Source organism: Papilio xuthus, unplaced genomic scaffold, assembly GCF_000836235.2.
Source record: "Papilio xuthus unplaced genomic scaffold, Pxut_1.1 DF827570.1, whole genome shotgun sequence".
In the NCBI taxonomy this organism is placed as follows: domain Eukaryota; kingdom Metazoa; phylum Arthropoda; class Insecta; order Lepidoptera; family Papilionidae; genus Papilio; species Papilio xuthus.
In genome coordinates, this window is record NW_013531079.1 from 3829693 (window position 1) to 3842224 (window position 12532).

The window sequence follows — 12532 nt, forward strand, 5'->3', positions numbered from 1 at the left end:
AAAATAATTTGTAGGCGTACGCGTCTGATAAATACATGCTACTGACGTAAATACAATTTTTTTAAATCGAAGGCGTACTAGTGTAAAGTTTTGTAAATGTATAAATATTTATGCAGCTAACTGTACACTCAATGTACAAAGAAGTGTCTCTTCATTTATCCTTACAATTGTAAACGGTACAGATATAACTCAACTATAACTAAACGTCGTCTAATTGACCCTTTAGTGTCTACTAAATGACTCTGAGTATGTAGAACAAAATTTGCATTTACGTCAACATTGTATTACAAAACATATTACTTTATGCATACGCTGTAGTTTGAACTCACGTACAAATGATTTGGAAGAGCAACAATGCAACATGCAAAACGGTTTTGTGAGTTGCAAAACGACTTAGATCTACATCCACGGAATAGCATACTTTATAAAGGTGGGGTCACAGTGATAGAGCAATAAAAACGGTAACATCTAAAATTCTTACCAGATTCTTTTATTGGTAAATTCATGTTACTATAAAAACAATTATTAAATCTGTTTAAACAAAAATAAATGATTGCGTATGTTCGCTACCTGTTCCTAAGTCATCTATTTTGATGAGTCCTTCGCACGTTGTTCAAAGGTCTACATACAAGGTCTATGCTCTAAAAAATAAACAAAATAATGTTTTACTAAATCTTTATGCTTGTTACGATTTTATTAGTCCGTCTGCGCGTAATTAAAGAAAAACATAATTAGTCTATGTGTTCTTCCAGAGTATGTTCTATATGTATGCCAAATTTCATCGAGATGAACTCGACCGTTCTCAAGATACCTTCAAACAAACATTCGCATTTATAATATTAGTACGATAATTTTTATTATTTGATTTTAACGGTTATTTTTACTTTGGCATTACAACACGTGTTAATAAATACGCTAACAGTATGACCATACCCTTTGTTAACTAAGCACATCCCTAGCACATGCCTTATCTAATAGTTGCAAGGCGTGGCTTACGGGATAAGTTTGTTGCTGCTTAGCAAACTTTTACAACTAGCCTTAGATGAGATTTCTTAAATACAAGTCTTGCATGGAAATATGAGATAAATATGTCCGTGGAAGCCAACACATTCTAAGCTAAAGTTAAGTTATATAAAGACAGTTAAGTTTTGATACATATACCCGCGACTCTATGTGTTCTTCTAGACTATGTTCTATATGTATGCCAAATTTCATCGAGATCTGTTCAGCCGTTCTGGAGATACCTTCAAACAAACATCCATCCATCTAAACATACGCATTTATAATATTAGTAAGATAGTGAGTGTTTGATAGGAGAAACTAAATTGATCGGGGTACAGTGAAATTAGTTCATGAATTATGAAAAATAAATTTAATCACGCCATCTATAGTATGGTAAATATAATACTAGCTTTCCCCCAGACTCCGTCCATGCGAAATGAGAATAAACTTAATTATTAGCCTATGTGTTCTTCCAGACTATTATCTACATCTATTCTCCTTAGCGAGATCCTTGTAGTAGTTCTTTAGATACCTTCTAACATCCATCCATCAAAAAAATCACATTTATGACATACTAGCTGTCGTCCGCGACTCCCTTCACACAGTATTAAATAAATTAATTAGTAGATAATGTGTTCTTCCAGACTATTTTCTACATCCATATTAAATTTCAGCGAGATCCATGCAGCCGTTTTGGATATACCTTCTAACTAACATCCATCTAAATCTCGCATTTATAATATTAGTAAGATTTAAGCTAAGATAAAATTCAATACTATAATATATCTTTTAAATACAGCCTAAAATAAATAACCTCAGTGACAAACTATTTCGCTAGAAACATTTATTTCATAGTTTTTTCATTTTTATGTTCCTTTTTCGACAAAACAATGTCAAAAATAAAATTTACAAAAGCTCAAAGGTAAATAATAGCGAGTCGTGTTTACACAGCTGTTGCCAACGTACCGACGAGTAACTTTTGTTTCTACCGACTTTTACTGTGAATCGGTTAATTTAAGGTAACATGATTTCAAAAATAACAAAAGAAGACTATCTCAATTTAATAAAAATAATTACTACTATTTTAGTGATCTTAATATAATTGCAACTCAATGAATTTTAAAATTATACTCACAATGAGTCATTAAAAACAAACTGATACGTATTTCTTACGTCACTGAGGAGCTCGGAGCCTACCCTAAGTTAGTTGACTAGGCCATAGTCAATGCTGGCCCAGTGCAGGTTGACTTTACATCATTGAATTTCTTTGCAGATATGTGCAGACATACATATTCACAATATGACGATTATAATCTGATTAGTCATTAAAAACTGTGTAAATTTGTATAAAAATAAAGATATGCATAAAACAATTGGAGAAAAATATTTTTTTTCTACAGCAGAACAGGACAAACGAGCAGTGGAAACACCGAGGTGTTCAACGACGCCTATGGACATCAGCAATACCAGAGGAACCGCAGATGCGTTGCCTGCCTTTGAGATGGTGATACGCTAGCTTCTTGAAGGACCCTAAGTCGTAGCGGTTTGGAAATACCGCCGAGGACAGACCATTCCACAACGCTGCTATGCGAGGCGGGAAGATTCGCGCAAACCGCACGGTTGTGGATTGCCAGCCATCGAGATGGTTTGGATGGAACCTGGCGGTCTGACGTGTCGTCCGATGCCGGAACTCTGCTGCAGGAATCGTTCCAAACAATTCTTCAGAGTACTCCCCTTTTTTTTTTTTTTTTTTTTCAGAGGGGAATGCTTTATGCATACTCCGCGCCCCGGGGGGGACGCGGTAGTTATGTGGGATTCTCTTCCGGATGGGAAGCATACCCACTAAACCCCTCTGTTCCTCCTACGCATCATGGCGAGGCCACGGGCACGCTTGCGCTTTCGTCCGCGACCTCGCCTGAGAGTACTCCCCTTGGTAGATGCGGTAGAAAATGCAGAGGGAATTAATGTCCCTCCGCAACGCCAGAGTGTCGAGCCGATCAGATCAGATCATTCAATTTTTTAAAACAATTAACAATAAAAATGTAAATTTAGTGTAGAGTTAAACTATCCTCAATAGAAACTTACTATTATACGTCGAAATTATATAATTACGTTTGAAATAATTAAAATGTATTTCTTTAATTTCATTTAGCCAACCGTCTATTTTTCAATAAGGTAAATATATTCTAGGAAGCGCTAACAGCCTAATGGTTAAGGGTAAGGATTTCTGATGAAGTCGGTGGTTCGAATCCCTCCATTCGACTATTGTCGTAAACCATGTTCTAGCACAAGCCTAGAGCTTAGTTGGAATGGTATAAATATTAGTAAATTTATACAAATCTGCTAATTTTTTAATAACAAAAAAAACATAAACACGGCTAAACACTTACGTATATTCGTCCGACTCACTCGCGGACGCGGTCCTTCGAGTGAGCGACGGGCCGCGTCCGCGAAATAATACCACTACCACTCAAACTCCACTAAACTTCTGTTGAAGGGCCCCCGATGCCCGCCAAACTAGTCGGTGCCGCCACCGGACGAATATACGTGAGTGTTTAGACGTGTTAATATATCAGTTTGCTATTTTCGTCTAAAAAAAATTCGTATACTTTTGGTGAAATATTTTAATATGTGAATTTATTGTATTTTCCTTTACTTTATAATCTGACTAAAGAAATAAATTGTCAAATAATTATGAAGTTGGATATAACAAAGGGAATATCATAGGTAATTAATAATATAAAATATTTGAATACAAAAAGAATTGTTCAAATAAAATGATTAAAAAAATGTACAACAGGCTTAATATTTAATTAATTTAATAGCGTCTACGAAATAAATTAAAATAACACTATTGTTTTATTTTTTCCACCTTACTAATATTATAAATGCGAATGTTTAGATGGATGTTTGTTTTTTTTTTTTATATCATAAGGTGGCAAACGAGCGAGCGGCCACACGCCAACTTCGGAAATAGCGAAGTGACCGTTGTCCATAGACATACGCAATTGAGGTATGCGTTGCCTACCTTTAATCGACGGAGGAGAGGATGCACAGAAAGAAAATATTTTCCCTTCCCATGCATCCTCTCATCCGGAAAGTCCGCTTCCACTTCCCATCAATTATTTATAAGAAAAAGGGTGGGAAGGGAAAGAGGACAACATTTTAATTGTTTCAAGATATCTTCAGAACAGATGAACGGATCTCGATGAAATTTGGCATGCATATAGAAAATAGTCTAGAAGAACACATAGGCTACTTTTTTATTTTTTTACTCCACGCGGACGAAGTCATCGGCGACCGTTGGTTACTTTATAAAATAAAAAGCCATTGTTGGTTACGAATGTTGACAAATTGCTACGGGACTGATCAAAGAGTCTAAAGTTCACAAAGAGAATACGCAACGGCTCTATTCGATTGGTATTAATATTTATCTAGTTGTTACCTGCGACTTCGTCCGCGCTAATTAAAAAAAATAATTAGTAGCCTATGTATTCTTCCAGACTATATTCTATGTGTATATTAAATTTCATCAAGATTCATTTAGCTGTTCTGGAGATACCTTCAAACAAACATTTAGATGGACTAAACATTCGCATTTATAATATTAGTAAGATAGTAAGATTAGTTGAAGAAATACATGAGGAAAACATGACATTGTGTAGATGAGTGTGTAAAAGAATGACTTATAGCGATTTTTTGAGATCAAAATGTCTGTAGAAAACATACCATCATCCCCGTCATTATCTATGACAAAATAGAGATAGTAATATAATTTAAACAGAGATTTTGGTGTCAGATATCCTCAGTTAGTAAAGTTTTATAATATAGAGCCAAAACATTTTCGGTTTCTTCAAAAAATGTTATTAAAGATTCTTCTAAATCTGTGTTACGGTTAAACAAATTTTAGACGAGATTTATTTTTATTTTAATTGATGTAAAACTAAGCGTCAATAGCCTAATGGTTAAGGGTAGGGATTTCCGATCACGAGGTCGGGGGTTCGAATCCCGCCATTCGACTATTGTCATAAACCATGTCCTAGCACAAGCCTAGAGCTTAGTTGGAATGGTAAAAGAAATATTAGTTAATTTACAAAAAAATCTGCTAATATACACAAAAAAAAACATAGATTAAATGGGTCAACGTTTTAGTATCTATTAATCGAGAAATTTAAATGTATAAAAATAATTAAGGGAACAATTTTCTTAAAACATTGTAAAATTATTCTGGCCCAAAAACCGCACGTTTACGCCGCATTTATGAATATGGAACGCACATAATTAAAGCAAGAATAAACATGCATGCTTAATTTTAGGGACAATATAAAATGTCTTTTAAAACTTTTTAAATTAATTTTTTTTTACTCCGTCAATTGGAATTAAAAAAAAAAGTTAATTAAGAGTGTTTGTGTTCTTCCAGACTATGTTCTACCACGAACAAATAATCCATACACCCATCTTAACATTCGCATTTATAATATAACTAGGTGTCACCCACGACGCCGTCCGCGAGGAATTAAAAACAAACTTAATAAATAGCCTATGTGTTCTTCCAGACTATGTTCTACATCTAAGTAAAACTTCAGCCAGGTCCATGCAGCCCTTCTGGAGATACCTTTTAACAAACATCTAAACATTCGCATTTATAATATTAGTAAGATATGTCTAGTAATGATAGAAATTATCTTTGTTCAAATAAAAACGTAATTAACGTAATTATTTCATGTTTATTTTCACGCTTCTGAAGAATATAAAGCAATATTCATGTAATTAATACAGCTACCATCAATTTTAATAAGAAATAGCGTTATTACGTACACAGAGTAACTTTACACAGACATTTCAGTCTTACTAATATTATAAATGCGAATATTTAGATGTATGGATGTTTGTTTGAAGGTATCTCCAGAACGACTGTACGGATCTCGATGAAATTTAGCATTCATATAGAACATATTATAGTCTGGAAGAACACATAGGCTACTTATTATGTTTTTTTTTATATCACGCGGGCGGAGTCGCGGTCGACAGCTAGTATAAAATATTTTTAAATTTGATTAAATTACCTTTATCGTTCCATTCAAATCCAAAATATTATTTTAAACTTGTAGATATCACTTTATAGGCATAGCCGGTTTTAGTTTCCGGCGCCCTGGGCGAGATTTATGGCGCCCCTTTTTTGATGTCGGAAGAAATCTTCCTAAAATAAGGTAAATTAAGTGACGACCGTGGTGAATATCCGACTCGGGCGCCCTTCGCGGTAGCCCCACATTGCCTTACTATACCTATTTTTCATAAAAGCAATGTAAAGACCAACTCAAAGCTTTAAGCGCTAACTATGTTTGATTAACAGACAACATTTAAGCTATGATTCAAATGTGTCTTTTATTTTGTGAGTTTATTTTTTTTTATTCGACGCTAATGAAATTTTTCTGTTTTAAAATACTCTGTGGCTTCAATTAACACAGCTCTATTTTGATATCATAATGAGAAAAATAATATGTTATTATTTTGTCTTCTTTTCTAATTTAGAGATGTACCAACTAGTCTAATTACTAAAGTAACTAAAAATATATATATTAATTTGACACACGTAATTTTTTTTTTCACTTTTTTCTATGCCTAAATATATAAAGGCAAATAAAGTAAAATATCCTTAACTCATTATGTTAATAACATTTTTTATCAAAAAAAAATGTTTTAGTTATTTCCGAACGTATATGAGATTTTGCACATATGTTTAAAAAGCCTCGAGGGATTTAAAATAAACAGCCTAATTTCGTATCATTATAGTAAATTAAGAAATTGTGTTCTTGTGTTTTAAAAAAGTGATTGCCCACTGTTTATTTTATGTTTTTGCCAGTTTTATTAACATACAGAGAAAGTCATGCTTTTCGCGCGCATGTAATCTTATTAATATTATAAATGCGAATGTTTGGATGAATGGATGGATGTTTGTTTGAAGGTATTTGTATAGTTGTAGAACATACCCTGGAAGAAGACATACGCTAATAATAAAGTTCTTTTTAATTCCTAGCAGACGGAGTCGCGGGCGACAGCTAGTTTTGTATTAATTTTGTTGATTTTTTCTAATATTTTATATTTATTTTACCTACCCATTTTTGATGTGAGACTTATAGTAAAGAATGAAAATTTTATATTTGTGAATTCAATAAATTTAAGATAAAAAAATAAAAATATGAGTGCGTAAACTCAAAAAAAAATTCGAATTTATTTTGAATGAAAAAAAAGTCGATGTTTTTTAATTTAAATGATGCACAACACTATTCTAAAATTAAGTAATTTCGATGTAAATTAAATAATCATACGAACAGTATATAAAGTGCCGCTGACGACTTGACGACTTGACGACTGAAGTGTCAAAATGTACCATATCTTTGATAAACTCGAATCAGATAGTATGCCTTTACTAGGTCCAAATGTGAAAGCATTAAAATTCTGGGGATTAATATTACCAAAGGCAAAATTACAAAGAAATTTCTATTTACTAATGCATTTATCCGTTACAATTTTTACAGCAACCGAATACGTTGATATTTGGTTTATAAAATCCGATATAAATCTATTATTGAATAATCTTAAAATAACAATGTTGGCGACAGTAAGTGTAACAAAAGTGATGACATTTTTATTCTGGCAGAAACATTGGAAGAATTTAATTCAATACGTGAACAACGCCGATTTATCACATCGAATTAGTGATAATAATATTAAGAAAATAACTATAGATAAATATACAAAATACTGTCGCAGAATAACATATTTATATTGGGCTCTTATGTACACTACTGTTATTATAGTTATGGCATTACCGATATATAAATATGCAGCATTACCAACATATAGAGAACTTGTCGAAAATGGTACAGCATCGTACATGCAAGTTGTTAGTTCATGGGTACCTTTTAATAAAAATACAATCCCTGGTCATATAACAGCTTCGGTAATACAAAGTTTTGCTTCTATTTACGGTGGTGGTTGGATAACATCGTTTGATACGAATGCAATGGTAATTATGGTATTCTTCAAAGGTGAATTGGAATTATTGAAGATAGATTGTGCTGATATATTTGGTACGGAATCAAATCCAGTATCTGATAGTATTGCTTGTATTCGTCTACGTAATTGTTATAAACGGCATGTTGAATTGATGAAGTAAGTATCGATTTTAATTATTTTTATAAGCTCCTTTCCTTTCCCTTATAAGGAAAGGATGAGAAGTGTAAGTTGACTTTCAGAATGAGAGATTGAATGGGAAGGGAAAATGTTTTCTTTCTGTGCATCCTCTCCTCTGTCGATTAAACAACGCATATGCAATTGCATATCTATGGGCAACGGTCACTTCGCTATTTCAGCGATTTCAGGCGGCCAGTCGTTTGCCACCTTATGATATAAAAAAAACTTTAGACATTCGTAGTTTCTACTAATATACTGTTCATAACGATTAAGATGTTTTAGCTTCCGATATTTCGTGACCTATTTCTTGTCTTTAGTAAAAACTTCGTCTTTTTAAAATTATTAAATGCAAAGACAATATCACTGACTATAGATTTTTTTATATTAATTTAATTATCGAATTTATTAAAGGAAATTTATTTTCAGATACACTCGCCTGTTTGATACGTGTCTATCTCCAATAATGTTACTCTACATGTTTGTTTGTTCTATAATGCTTTGCGCTACAGCTTATCAAATTACAGTAAGTAATATTACAGACAGACAGACGTACAAATTTTATTAATTGTATAGATTGTAGGTCTTTGGCAGATTATAATTAAAAAAATAATTATAAAAATCGGACTACTAGGGGCGAAGTTATCGACGATCGAATAAAAAAACACAGACGAATTAAGACCCTTCTCCTTCTTTATGACGGTTAAAAATAATGAAGAGCGTCGGTGGCTCAGGAGTCACGCCTTGCAATCTTCAGGTCCTGGGTTCGAATCCCGCCATGTACCAATGTGTTTTTCGATTTACATATGTACATTTATCCCACGTTCTTACGGTGACAGAAAAAATCGTAATGCAACCTGCACATATCTGAGAAGAAATTCACCTTTTTTCTTAAAAGTAAAGGATTAGAGATGAAGTAGATTTTCTAGATGAGGTGATGCATGTTAAGGGAAAATATTCTTTTTCTGTGCATGTCCTCCGCCGATTAAAGGTAGGCATTTGCAGCTGCGAATGTCTACGGGCAGCGGTCGCTCGCTCTTTTGCTATCCTATAATATAAAAATAAATTACTGTCCTTTTAAAGACACATTCACAAATTCTATTTAATACCGAACAGACAGTAAACGTGGTGTATTTAAGTTTTATTTTGAAATTGCTTTATGCATTTCAATTTGAATATTCCCTCTTTGATGTCAAGCATAACTTACTTTTCAGGTGGAGACGAGCGCGATGCAACGCTTCCTAACTACGGAATATTTAATATTTGGAGTTGTTCAGTTATTTATTTACTGTTGGCACAGTAACGACCTCTTTTATGCGGTTAGTGAAACTTTAACTATTTTGATTTATTACCTAACTGACTGTGTCACCCGCGACTGCGTATGCGCGAAATTAAATAAACACAATCAGTAGCCTATTTGTTCCTCCAGACTATGTTCTACATCTATGTGGAATTTCATCGAAATCCATGCATATTGGAGATACCAAACCGCTACGACTTAGGATCCTTCAAGAAGCGAGCTTATCATCTAAAAGGCCGGCAACGCATCTGCGGTTTCTCTGTTATTGCTGATGTCCACAGTCGTCGTTGAATACCTCGGTGTTCCTGCTGCTCGTTTGCCCCTTCTGTTATAAAAAAAACCTTCTAACAAACATCCATGTATACTTTTGCATTTATAATATTAATAAAATTATTACAGAGCAGGCAAGTAATGAATGGACCATATAACAGTATTTGGTGGAACAGAAACAAACATTGTAAAAAGGACATACAAATATTGATTGGTCAGTTCAATAGAACTATAGTTTTCTCCGCTGGACCATTCACTAATTTAACTGTGGCCACATTTATAAATGTAAGTTTAATGTATACTAAAATAAAAATATAAAAACAAAAGAATAATGTACAGGTTGCTTTTTTAATACGACAAAGAATAGCTTTTAAACCGACTTCAAAAAGGAGGATGTTCTCAATTCGTCTGTATGTTTTTTTTGTTCGTCGATAACTCCGTCCCTAGTGGTCAGATTATCAGAATTCTTTTTTTATTCGAATGAGTGTCATTTGGTCTCTTTTTTTAAAACATTAAAAACTATCCAGTAGTTTTTGAGTTATTCTCAATAAACCGCGCCAAAGGTACGGATAAAAATGGAACAATTTTGCTTTCTTTGCTTATACAGTCTGAACTATACGACGTATATAAAAATTATGTAGGAATAAATTATAGCTCTTTATTAATAAATCCTTACATTTGCAGATATTAAAAGGAGCGTACAGTTATTATACTTTATTACGACAATCTCAAGAAACTGCTTTCAACAAATAGAAGAAACAAAAGCAACTGCAAATCAATTTATATTTTTTTTAAAATTATATGATGATAAATTAGCAACCGGCCAACGTTATTTGCTATCCATAGACCTTCAAATTTGAAAATACGTAGTATAAATAAATAAATGTGGTACACAGAGAATATGTTTTTAACAGGAAAACGTATAGGTAAAAGAAATATATTTTTTTATACGTCCCCTATCTCCTTCCCTTCTTCTGTCCATTTAAGACGCACACACATCATCAGCTCACTATACGTCCCCACCGAGGGGCTCGGAGCCTACCCTAAGTTAAGAGTGATTAGGCCATAGTAGTTTGTTCTTCCAGAAGATGTCTATGTGTGCCAAATTTCATCGAGATCCATTCTCATTCCTGAAGATACCTTCTAACAAACATTCATTCAAAAATTTGCATTTATAATATTAGTAAGAAAAAGATTTCAAACAAAGCTCAGACACAAATCACTTCTAATCATCGTTAACTTAAGCTAACCTCAACTTTGCAAGTCGTAATTTTTACATGAAAATTTTTCTCATAAAATCCTTTGTAATAAAACCTCTCGTAGTCATAAATATTTCAAGCAAACGAATGTTGTACATTCATATGGTTTGATACATAATTTACAAAGAAGTTGGACTAATAAAATTATTTGATTTCACAAGAGCGTCGGTGACTTAGTGGTTAAAGCACTTGACTTGCAATCTGCAGGTCCTGGGTTTGAATCCCAGCATGTACCTATGAGTTTTTCGATTTACATATGTACATTTATCCGATGTTCTTACGGTGAAGGAAAACATCGTGATGCTGCACATAACTGCGAAGGAATACAAAGATATGTGTAAAGTCAACCCGCACTGGGCCAGCGTGGTTGAATATGGGCAAGTAACTAACTTATGGTCCAACCATCAGTGGGGACGTATAATGAGCTGATGATGAATACTAAACCATATTTGGCTGGTTTGTAATTAGAAAACCGTATTATATTATATTTTAGTAGCAAATCTACCAGGCATGATTTTGATGCACAGAAAGAAAATATTTTCCCTTTCCATGCATCCTCTCATCCGGAAAGTCCATTTCCACTTCCCATCCTTTCCTTATAAGAAAAAGGGTGGGAAGGGAAAGAGGGCTAAATTAGGCCTCCGGGACGCACACTCATCAGACGAAACGCGGAATTGCTTCCACTTGAGGCGTGTCTTCCGTGTGGTCGGGGTATTTCGCCGGGCGAGCCGGGCCAATTCGTGCGAAGATGTTAAAGCGGGCTCTACCAAAATACACTTTTAAACTCTAAATAATATATACATTTCAGTTGGCACGTCAAGTCAAAGCGTACTATTATATCCAGCGTGCCAAATCAATAACGAATACAATAACCGTTGTTACTAGTATGTGTATACATTTAAACGGAATTCAATGAAATTTTCCGATCTATCGCACAAGAGTAGGAAAACTGAACCTTCGTTAGTGTCGGCCTCTAAATTGCCTCTAATGCGGATATTGACGAGCTCCGGCCCGATTAAGTTACTCTGATCCAGATATAACTCTGTAGGGTGCCTACTCTTTGCTTTTTAAAATCAATTTATTAACACGAATGATCTAGTCTTACTAATATTATAAATGCGAATGTTTAGATGGATGGATATTTGAATGAAGGTATCTCCAGAACGACTGCATTTATCTCGCTGAAATTTGGCATAGATGTGGAATACAGTCTGGAAGAACAGATAGGCTACTTAATAAGGTTTTTTTTTTTAATTCCGCGTGTGCTTAGTCGTAGGTGACAGCACGTTTATTATAATATCGATTGATTCGATATTTAAATTAATTCTTTATATTATAATAACTTTTGGATAACTCATAAAATGTATTCGTTTAGATCAGTCTTTCCCAAAGTGGGCGATAACGCCCCCTTGTGGACACTGCAGGTCTCAAGTTGCGGGTTATAGTAAAAGTTTCGTTTAGAATTCTCCGTTAATATACATATATAGGTCACAATAATTAATTAATT

General features: G+C 33.8%; 1 protein-coding gene across 1 annotated transcript; it reads left to right on the forward strand.

Annotated features, from left to right (window-relative positions):
* The first annotated feature begins 7387 nt into the window (after positions 1-7387).
* On the forward strand, positions 7388-10519 carry Or-56 (olfactory receptor 56). The gene is made up of 5 exons (XM_013313168.1): positions 7388-8178; positions 8626-8722; positions 9411-9515; positions 9896-10051; positions 10451-10519. The coding sequence occupies exons 1-5, from the start codon at positions 7388-7390 to the stop codon at positions 10517-10519; spliced, it is 1218 nt and encodes a 405-aa protein (XP_013168622.1).
* The last annotated feature ends 2013 nt before the right edge of the window (positions 10520-12532 follow it).

Bases quoted from the DNA above. Each gene is read 5' to 3' on its own strand.
- Or-56 (XM_013313168.1), top strand. From the start codon at position 7,388: ATGTACCATATCTTTGATAAACTCGAATCAGATAGTATGCCTTTACTA. The intron at 8,179-8,625 runs GTAAGTATCGAT...ATTTATTTTCAG, and splicing joins CGGCATGTTGAATTGATGAA to ATACACTCGCCTGTTTGATA. The intron at 8,723-9,410 runs GTAAGTAATATT...CTTACTTTTCAG, and splicing joins CTACAGCTTATCAAATTACA to GTGGAGACGAGCGCGATGCA.